The following is an 11207-nucleotide window of genomic DNA, read 5'->3' as shown; positions in this document are numbered from 1 at the left end:
ATCATCCACGTTCATTCTACTTCTAATTTTCTCTCTCTTTAATAATCTAATCAATTAAATACCTTTAATTGTTACTATATTAATAATTTATTTCTGTTCTACCAACTTATTTTTATTCTCTGTTTTTTTTCTCTCTCTACTAAATTTATACTTATATATGGAAATTTCTCTCTTTAACTGTTTTAAGTATATATAATTTTTTATTTTTTATTTATATCAAATTTTTATTATTATTTATATCAAATTTTTATTATTATTTTATTTTAATTATTCTGTTATTTTGTAATTAGTAGAGTAGTTATTATTTTTTTAAAATTTAAATAAAATAATTATACAAAATAATTGATAAAGTAGTTACACAAAATGTTACTTTATTCCATAAAGATGAATTTATTTTTTTTGTAATTTTAAAACTATTATAAAATTAAGGACTTCACTCACATAAAATTAAGGACTATCATTTTATTAATAATTATATTTAATATAAAACTAAAATAAAATAAAATTAATTTTTATATTTTATTAATTTAATTATTTTAATATATTTTTATTTTGAAATATAATTTTTTATTTATTAAAAATTTATAATATATTTTTTATTTTAAAAATCATCTTAATTTTAATTTATATTTTTAATTTTTTTGATAATTTTTTTAAAATGTATTAATACAAAAAATATTTTGTTACATATTATTTACAGTTTTTTTTCTTCATTTTTTAGTATACACTCTCTCTTTTTAATTCAGAAAACATTTGTTCACCATTTTTCTCTTCTTTTAATTTGTTTTCACTTTTCCTTAAATCCAAAAAAAGTAAACAAATATTAAGTTATCTTCCTAAATAAAAATCATTAATATTTGTTTTTATAAATTTTCAAATATATTAAATATTTGTATTGTTTTAATTTTAATTTCGTAGGCATTTTCTTACATTTGAGTGATAAAATGGTATGTTCTTAAATATTAATTAACAAATAAAAAGAAATTAAAATACTCACATAATTAATAACTTAAAAACTAAACCTAAATTCAATTAACTACTTTCATGATACTATAGTATTCAACAAAAATACAAGATTGATTTTGTGATGTGTGTCTATACTGTGTTTAGCAAAGTTGTTTTCATAACATCCTAAAAATTTACAAAAGTTCTATTGGATTATCTAATTTTGTTATATATATATTATATTATATTGTTGACAAAGAAAATTACAAACCAAAGTCTATTAGTTCATTTATGTTAAAATTATTTGTATTTTTAATTATGATTAAAGGTCCAAGTCCAAAACAAGCCTCACATGAAAACATCATTGAGATATAAGAAGACAAAATCTCAAAAGTCAAACTTCAAAATTTTATGTTATGATTTAGTCAAATTATGAGGTGCTCATGTCAACCTTGTGTTCCACAATGTTGAACACCGATAAAAAATACCAAAACATCCTTAATAAAACTCATTTACATAAATGTTTTTTTATAAAAATTATTTTAATGTAAAAGAAATAACTTATACTTTAAAAAATTACATTAAACTTGAATATTATTTTTACAGATAAAAAATTATATCAACAACTCTATGTTAGTTAACACTTTCCTGTGTCACAAAGTCAATACTTACCATATTGATTATATAGTAACATTTTTTTACACTTTATATGCAACTAGTAAATAACATCTTATCTTATAAATAAAAAAACACAAATATTTCATCAAATAAAAAGAAATAAACTCTATTAAAAGGTGATTTTGATTCATTTTTAAGAATTATGCATGTGAAGAATTATCTTCTAAAAGAGTTTTTGAATTTAGATATAATATAATAAAAAAAATATAAACTGATAATGTAGTTTACTCATTCGTACCAACAACATGTACGTGTGATCAATAATGTTGATAATAACACATATCATTGACTTTAACATGGATAATCTTATTTTATTTTCTTTTTCTTTTATAATATAGACTTTGTTTACATTGATTAAAAATGCTATTAATTTATAATATACCTTCCAAGTATAATAAAAAATTATTAAAATTTATAAACTTTACTTAATTTTTACTTATAATTTTAATTTTTAAATTAATTATGATCATTTAAAAAGTTATATAGAGTGATAAAGTCCTCAAGTAAAATTTGATGTGAGGGGAAGAACTAAATATTTTTTTCATTCATCTATATTTTTAAACATAAATTTATACTAATATATCACTCAAGAAATTTAAACTCTAAAGAAAAGTGCATTGATATCACTTAGTTAAAATTCACACATTATTTGTAATTTATTATTTTTTTAATTTTATATTTTTTTTGTCACATCATTTTCATGGAAGTGCACATCACGCAGGGAGAAAGGTCGTGGGCAAAACAGCAAAGAACAAATGGAAAGTTTAGTTCAACGGTTGCCAGGAGGTGTTTTTCTCATGTCCCATCCTACATTCGACAGACACAAACACCCAATGGCTAAATTAAATTTAACTTAATAAATTAAATTAATCAAATTGAGTAAATAAATAAAGTTAAAAACTATGTGTCTCTCTTCTCTCTCTCTCCCTTCACCCCTAATTCCAATTGTACCTTCTTCCTCTTTCTTTCTTTTTTTCTTTCCAAAGATATAATCTTTACCCTTCACACCAAAACCCCTTTTGGTTTCCTTCCTCAAATTTGCATCTGGAATCTGGCTTCTCAACACTTCGAACCAACATGGTTTCACATGGAGCTTCCTGTGCTGTGTTTTGGTCTGTGTTCATGATGATTATCACTTTCAGTTTTGCTGGGGACATAGTGCACCATGATAATATTGCTCCCAAGAGGCCTGGCTGTGAGAACAACTTTGTCCTGGTAGCTGAGATAATGGATACAAATTTTGAAGTTTTGTTGGTGTCTGATGTGAATTTGATGCATATTTGATTGTGAAGATGCACACTTTATTTTTTAAAGAAAAATTGGCTTTGTTGTTTGTTAGGGTGCTCAAGAGGTAGTGGAAGAAGGAAAAGAAGACTAATTATTATTTTCTTCTTTTAGTTTTTTTTAACTCGTTCTCAAAAAAATTGGGGAGTTGGGTTTGATTAAAATTCAAATTTTAGTTTCTTAGTTTTAGAAAGATGATATTTTTTAATTCTCTTCTGCACCTTGACCTCCCCCCTCCTCCACAAACCCTGCGGTGCATGCTCAGTTGAAGTACTCTCTTCTTCTGTTCTTAAATTAAACCATAAGATGTTTAATCATGTTTTTAGATTGTTTGTGGCATCAAGTTGTGGAAGTAAAAATATACTTGTTTTCTCCTTTTCTTCTATAAATTAATCTCTGGCAAAATTTTCAGGATACAGGGGGAAAGAGGGAAAACACTGATATGGGAGTGGTTTAATTAATGTTTGTTACAAGTTTTAAAACAAATAATTGCCCTGTTTAATTTACAGTGGAGTTTGTCTGACAATTGTAATGCAGAGATCTGTTATCTGGTTGAAGTATGGTAGCTTTATTTGCTACAGTTGATATTATATATTTAATTTCATCATTTTTCTCCTTCTTTCTATATAAACAATCATGTCAATTCTCTCATCTTTCTCACTTGAGGTTGACTCAGCTAGACTTAGTTTTCTGGACACTACTAAAAGACCTGAAATTTTTTAATTTTTGTTTAAAAATTTGTAACAATTATCTGTCTCTTAAAATTCTGTAGTCTTGTGCCACTTTTCTCCTTCATGCGCCTTCTTCCATGCTTGAGTGCTTTCTAAATTGGAATTTGAACAAGATGATAGTGACCAGAAAAATGATAAAGACTTTTGTAAAATCTCAGAACCAAAATTGTAAACCTTTTGGCCTATGTCTTTCTGTGTTTAAGCAAACAACCATGTGGCATGTTGCAATTTTCTTACAAAGATTGGTAGGTATAAAGTATGAATGAGTCTTTTCTTTAACAATTTTGACTCATTGCTCTTTCGATAGGTAAAAGTTCCAACTTGGATTGATGGTGTGGAAAACTGTGAGTATGTTGGCGTTGGTGCAAGGTTTGGCCCTACACTGGAATCAAAAGAAAAACGTGCTAACCATACTAGAGTTGCAATTGCGGATCCTCCTGATTGTTGTAGCCTACCTAAGAATAAGGTATTCTAACTTTAAGTTTTAGAACTAACCAAATGCAACTCCTCTGCGTGTGAAGCATAGATGTTCAGATTATAAAGCTTTAATTTTTTAGATACTTGTAAGTTAGTAATATGGAGTGTCTTGCAATTTGTTAGCTCACTGGCGAGATCATTTTGGTGCACCGAGGACAGTGTAGTTTCACAACCAAGGCAAATATAGCTGAAAAAGCTGGTGCTTCAGCCATGCTGATTATAAATTACCGTACAGGTGTTTGCATGCAATTTTTGTTTTTTTGAACCTATAGTTTGTTTTATTTTCCTCTTCTCCATGCCTAATTTACAGTTAAAAGTGATGTGATCCTGTGGTTCGTAGTTTCATAAAGAATGCTAAATTTTTGTTTCTTATTTGTTTATTTGTCCTTTACTTATTAGAATAAACAAACATTTTGCAATGCTGTGTGTCTTGCTTGTGTAACCAACTATTTATGTCCTTGTTATGCAGAACTTTTCAAGATGGTTTGTGAAGCAAATGAAACTGATGTTGATATTGGAATACCTACTGTCATGCTTCCACAAGATGCCGGTGAAAACTTGAAAAATCACATACTAAACAACTCAGTGGGTATGTTTCAATTTTTCTTTTGTACCTATTCTTTTGTGATAAGTTAGAGTTTTCCTTCAGACAAAAGTTTAAATTAACTACTTTACGTTATGATTCTTGATCTGATTATTCTTTGCATTTCTCCGTTCTTTAGTGTCTGTGCAGTTGTACTCTCCATATCGTCCATTGGTTGATGTTGCAGAAGTGTTTTTATGGCTTATGGCTGTTGGTACTATTCTCTGTGCTTCTTACTGGTCTGCCTGGACTGTGAGAGAGTCTGCCATTGAGCAGGAGAAGCTATTAAAGGTTACCTAGTTTCTTTTCATGCCATTTTATTCATTTTTTCTTATACAAGGATAATATTATTTTGGTGAGAGAAAGAAGGAATACAAAGTTAACAAAGACACACAGAAGAAATTCTGAAAGGAAACAAACACATTAGAACATCGAAGTTCTTGTGCTCCTTGCAGACTTCGCATGGAGGTTTCCTTAGCAAAAGTTTATTCCCTTTTTGAAAAAAAAGTAATTTGTTTTTTTGTAAACAAAGCTTTCTTAAAGTAAAAGAAAAAGTCATTAATTCAATTACTAGCATATATATACTACGTTTGTATTGCAGGATGCTTCAGATGAATATGTAAATGCAGAGAATGCCGGTTATAGTGCTTATGTGGAAATCAGTACTGCAGCAGCAATATCGTTTGTTGTGATTGCTTCTTGTTTCTTGGTTATGCTTTACAAATTCATGACATCATGGTTTGTTGAAGTTCTGGTGGTTCTATTTTGCATTGGTGGGGTTGAGGTGAGTTATCATTTTCCCAAGCTCGAATGACTCTTAACTTTTCTCATCTTCTGTATGACTTGCGCCACATCTTGGTGGTTATTTTCACCTGTTTATACTTAGCAACATTTTACTTCCTTCACATCTAACCCAATTCCCTATCCATATTTTAAAAGTCTTCTGTGTGGTATTCTGCTCATATCCTCTTTAGAGATGTTTCTATATTAGACTTGAAGACAGGTTGATATGCATATGCTTCGATATCTAATGATTGGAATATGATGGATATGGGAAAAAGGAAAAGAAAAAGACAGTTCCGTCTCCTACCCCCAAACTAAAGAGGGAAAATGGGGCATTGGATGGAATATGCTGCATTCAATCCTGTTCTGCTTCTTCTCCATTTCATTCCTGTCCATCAATGCAGACATTGTTATCTGTTGATTTTAAGGAACAAAGGCAGTGGCTAATAGAGAAGAAAAGATGCAAAACTTACAAGAAATAACAGATTAAGAGATCACGTTTCATGATTCTAGCCACTTCACTGATAGCTTAGTTGAAAAATAGGAAATAGCTAATCCACTAACAGCTAATGAAGCAGACTAAATTTGACTTATTCAAACTGAAACAAATCTAAAAGCCTCCTCAAAATATACAACATCCAAAGGCACATTCTCAACACTCCTCCTTGCTTTGGAGGCTGCAGACTCCTAGCTTCTTCCTTCGGAATTCAAACCTACTGAGTAGTGGAAAAGATTTGGTGTACATGTCAGCAGCTTGGTCTTCTGTGCGACAGTAAACCAGATTTATATTGCCATTTTCTTGAACTTCCCTTAAGTGAAACAACTTCACATTAAAAGGCTTGGTCTTCCCATGAAACACAGGATTATGTCAAATCGAAATTGCTGCTTGGTTATTGACAAAAGCTTCTGTGCTTTTATCCTCCTGCTTTAGATCCGAATCTGTTAAAATATTCCTCAACCAAATTACTTGAATCACAGCTGCAATAAACTCAGCTTCAGCTGTTGACTGAGCTACAATCTCTTGTTTCGTAGAACACCAAGAGAAAACACTTGACCCATACTAAAACGTAGCCTGAAGTACTTTTCATATCATCCAAGCTACCTGCCCAATCACTATCAGAAGTCATGTACCTGGTAGTACTTAACTCCATAGTTGATGGTCCCTTTGATGTATCACATGACTCTTTTTGCTGCCTTCAAGTAAACCTCACTAGCACGGTTCATGAATCTTGACAGCATGCTAACTGGAATTAAGATGTTAGGTCTTGTAGATGTAAGATACATTAGACATCCAATTAAGCTTCTAAAATGTGCTTCATCAGCTCCATCCTCCTTACTGAGCATCTGCTTTTGATTCATAGGATTGTTCATTATTTTGCATTCATCTAGTTGAAATTTTTTAGGATTTCCTTTGCATATTTTTGTTGACAAATAAAATCTCATTTTTATTCTGAAGGATTTCCATGCCAAGAAAATAGGTCATAAGACCAAGATTAGTCATTTCAAAGACATCCTTCTTTGGCTGCTTGAATTTATTAATTAGTGCTAGATTGCATTCTGTCACCAAAAGATCATCAACATACAAAGAAATGATTAAAATATCAGCATCAACACGCTTGCAATTGAGTGTAGCTTCAGATTGGCTCTTCTGAAAGCCCAAGATTAACAAATGATCATTGATTCTACTCTAGGGCCTTGTTTTAAGCAGGACAGAGCATTTTCAGCAAATATACTTTTCTTGCCCTTTGATCATAAAACCTCTGGTTGCTCAACTTGAATCTCCTCCTGCAAAAAACTATTGAGAAAGGTTGACTTGACATTAACACTTGTCACCCGTTTTGTGCAACAATGACAAGTAGCAACCTTACTCTGTCAAGCCTTGGTGCTGGAGCAAAGGTATCTGTATAATCAACTCCAAAAGTTTGAGAATAACCCTTCACATTGAGTTTTGTGCAAAACACCCACTTCACCCCTTTTGATATTTCTGTCATGAGGTCTTGGAACCAGCTCCGCACCCAAGTTTGAATTTTCTGAATCATGGACATCTCTTTCATTACGGCTATGGCCAATAAATATTTCAGGTTCAGCTCTTTTGTCAAGTTTACGTGTGAGTAGCACAAACAACCAAATATTTTTAAAAAATTTAGGGCAGGTTTAAAACCAAACCAGGCTTCAAAAGGAGTTTGATTTTTAATTGGATAGTTTGAATACTTTTAATTGCATTTTTATAATTTTTATACTCATTAACTTCTATGCCAGTATTGGTCAGTATACCACAATAATTAGATAAGTTTTTTATACTTTATCATGATTATAATTACTTGTGGTCATTCTTAAACATGGATTTCTCATGATTAGATTTCAGTGGTAACTTTAGATTAAGTTTATAACATTATATTATAGCCATGTCGTGTCTTCAATTTTTAAAATGCCGATTTCACTTGTCCATAATTTATCATATTCGAATATTGCATCATAATCTGTGCTTCCTAGGTCATAGGATTGCAATCTGCAACGTGATGTTATTGTTGATATATAGCAGCTGAATGAATCTTTATTCTCTACGTGCTTTCAGGGACTACAAACTTGCTTGGTGGCTCTGTTATCATGGTATGTCTTTCATCCTTGTTTCCTTATTGTTTGAATTTGTGGTGCTCATTGGTTAACTTTTTATGAGTTAAATAATGATTAACAAATTTTATTGTTATTATAAATGGCGGGAGGGTAGCAAATTTGGGGATTGAATATTTGACTAAGTGGCCGGTGGCTAGCCTGTCATATATAGCATTTAACTCTGAATTCTATACACCAAATTTGGCAACTGACTGGTATAATTATAATTGCTGAAAAATAAATTTTTTACATAACTTCAGCATGGTCAAGGTTTTTCTCCTTACAGCTTTCCAAGAAACAATATTCATACTGTTAAGTAGATTGTTCATTCTACAAGATTCCCTTGTAATTATATTAATTTGACATCACATTGTGTACAGTTTCAGATGGTTCCAACATGCTGCACAAACATTTGTGAAAGTACCCTTCTTTGGTGCTGTATCATATCTGACAATTGCTGTTACTCCCTTCTGCATAGTGTTTGCTGTGCTTTGGGGTGTTTATCGCCATGTATCATTTGCTTGGGTTGGTCAAGATATTCTTGTAAGAATAGTTATGCTACCTTTAATGTGTTCTTTTTGGTGGAATCTTCTTTTGTACTTTTTTCTGCTCATTATTTTTCCTACTTGCAGTTTTGACTAATATAGAAATGTGTGATGTAATCACGAGCTCTGCCCTTGCTGCACAGGGCACGATTTTCTTCCTAGGCATTGTAATGTATCTGATGCTTTCAAACGAGTGTGGTCTTATAGTCATTAAAATGCTGACTCGAGCATATTGCTCTGAGTTTGACAAACAAAGATCTGGTTATAAAGTCATAAACCAAAATTCTAGAGGAAAACATATTTCTATTGCTTATCTGAACAGCAATAGTCTTCTCTCACTGGGTGAGAAACTGAGGTCGGCTCTGTGGATCATACAACACCATTGGACTTAAGTTATAAATCAGTAAAGTTCTCAGGAACACTGAAAAATAATATTAAAAATGATCAGATTCCTAACCTTTGCTTTCTATGCAAGAAACTAGGATTTCAATTGATAGTGCCAAATGATTGTAGATTGTTCTTGGTCAATTGTTATTGTTACAATGTTTTCTTATTATTTTTTCTTTTTCAGGTAGGATACATGCTATTTCAATTGCTCTCTTATCACTAAAAATACTTGCTCCAGTTGAACTTTTTCGATTTATGTTTATAATAATCTGGACTTAGTTTTCTTAGTCGCTAGCTTGCAAACTTTTATTAAATTATTGACCTTTTTTTTCAATCGTTTACTCTTTAGGGTATCACATTGATAATTACAGTTCTTCAGATTGTGCGGATACCTAATCTCAAGGTGATTATCCATACTTCAGCTTGTCTCTTGCACCATTGCCTACTTGGGTTGTATTTTGAAAGTCTTGAAAATTAAGCTTAGGATGTATAAAGGGGTCTCCATTTCAGTTAAACAATTAAATATGGATCTGCCGTGTATTACTGCTCTATTTAATTAACAAGATGACACTAATTTATTCATTTTTCTTTGTAAGGTTGGAACTGTTCTTCTCAGTTGTGCCTTCCTTTATGACATATTCTGGGTGTTTGTCTCTAAATGGTGGTTCCATGAGAGTGTGATGATAGTGGTGAGTGTTTTCATGGAAGATCTCCCTTGGACCTTCTTCACAGAGATTTTTATTTATCTCATTCAACATGATGCTTTTCTTCTCATTAAATTAATGAAACGTTTTCTCTTCTTTGCAGGTAGCTCGAGGTGATAAGAGTGGAGAAGATGGTATCCCCATGCTGCTCAAGATACCACGTTTGTTTGATCCTTGGGGTGGCTACAGCATCATTGGTTTTGGGGACATCATCTTACCAGGGCTTCTAGTTGCATTTTCACTAAGGTTGAATACTCATTCATTAAACAATTATGTTCACCTTCTTCCTTATACCATCATTTTGGAAGGAGGAAGAGAATGCTCTGTGGCTATTTCATGAACCTAATTTTTCTAATGATCGAGTATACAGGTATGATTGGTTAGCAAAGAAGAACCTTCGAGATGGATACTTCTTGTGGGCAATGACTGCTTATGGTTTAGGTATGCCATGTTTGATCTGGGGGTACTTTTTCATTAGATAGAATGTCTTAGAAGGGTAATTTTCTGATGTATCTGAACCTACTTGGACTGAAAATATGCAGGTGACACTGTGTTTGGTCTTTAAATTATGTTCTTTGAACTTTGATCTGCAGGTCTCCTCATTACATACATGGCTTTGAACTTGATGGATGGACATGGTCAACCAGCTTTGCTTTATATAGTCCCGTTTACACTTGGTTAGTAAAATTATTAGACAAACTCAATTGACATTGAATTAAAAACAGATTTTGTGCAAACAGAAATACTCGGACCTATTCCATTGGCTGTTGAAATGCTGAAGTTATGCAAAACTTTATCCATGTTTTTTTGGTATAGACATACTTTATTTTTTAATAGAGCTTTATCCATGAACACTAACACCAGTTTCTGAAACCTTTTCTTTATTTGCAGGAACCTTTTTGTCACTAGGAAAGAAGAGAGGTGAACTAAAGGTTTTATGGACAAGAGGGGAACCAAAAATACCTTGCCCTCATATCCAAGAGGATCAATCAACAAACCAGTAATCCCCAGCACAATTAGCATCCTAGGTGTTAGTTTACAGAAGACTTATAGCAAATCTTAGAAGACTGTAACATCTGTAACTTTGTCATAACCAAATTTCAGCCAAATGATATTATAGCATGTACTTAAAATCAGCACCCGAGACTGGAGATACCCCCCCACAACTGTTAGATGTTGGAGGACCCCTTGCAAAACTATTTTACTGTAAGAATAGATCTTTTTTCTGAAATAGAAGATGGACTGGAATGAGGAGGTTCAAGAGATTTGTTTTCTGATTCTGGCTCTGCCTTAGGGACATGTTTTTTTTAGACCTTTTATATTTATGCTTCCACGAGGATCTGGCTAAATTATGTATTTTAGTGGCAAGCCAAATGACAGGCATGGACAGCTTTCAATCAATGGAGAGAAGGTTGGGAGATGATGATGATGATTTGGAACTTATGAACTGTGAAGAATACGAATGAATATCTGTTAT

The 11207-nt window shown here is 31.8% G+C and overlaps 1 protein-coding gene across 2 annotated transcripts; it reads left to right on the top strand.

Annotated features, from left to right (window-relative positions):
- The first annotated feature begins 2473 nt into the window (after positions 1-2473).
- Positions 2474-10991, top strand: LOC137826184 (signal peptide peptidase-like 4). Of its 2 annotated transcripts, XM_068632066.1 has the most exons (14): positions 2492-2838; positions 3946-4104; positions 4239-4350; positions 4585-4704; positions 4838-4989; positions 5300-5482; positions 8057-8091; positions 8475-8637; positions 9376-9429; positions 9623-9715; positions 9834-9976; positions 10101-10171; positions 10324-10407; positions 10622-10991. In XM_068632066.1, exons 1-14 carry the CDS (start codon positions 2701-2703, stop codon positions 10732-10734), a joined length of 1620 nt encoding a protein of 539 aa, XP_068488167.1. In that variant the 5' UTR covers positions 2492-2700; the 3' UTR covers positions 10735-10991. The 2 variants fall into 2 exon arrangements, with proteins under 2 accessions (XP_068488168.1, XP_068488167.1); XM_068632067.1 differs by lacking the exon at positions 4239-4350 and having other exon boundaries at positions 2474-2838.
- The last annotated feature ends 216 nt before the right edge of the window (positions 10992-11207 follow it).

This window comes from Phaseolus vulgaris, chromosome 8, assembly GCF_000499845.2.
Source record: "Phaseolus vulgaris cultivar G19833 chromosome 8, P. vulgaris v2.0, whole genome shotgun sequence".
NCBI classification, from domain to species: Eukaryota; Viridiplantae; Streptophyta; class Magnoliopsida; order Fabales; family Fabaceae; genus Phaseolus; species Phaseolus vulgaris.
This window is presented reverse-complemented; position numbering and strand designations above follow the sequence as displayed.

Coding starts and splice junctions, on each gene's coding strand:
- LOC137826184 (XM_068632066.1), top strand. CDS start 2,701: ATGGTTTCACATGGAGCTTCCTGTGCTGTGTTTTGGTCTGTGTTCATG. Junction 4,105..4,238: donor GTAGCCTACCTAAGAATAAG/GTATTCTAACTT, acceptor GCAATTTGTTAG/CTCACTGGCGAGATCATTTT. Junction 8,638..9,375: donor GGGTTGGTCAAGATATTCTT/GTAAGAATAGTT, acceptor TTTACTCTTTAG/GGTATCACATTGATAATTAC.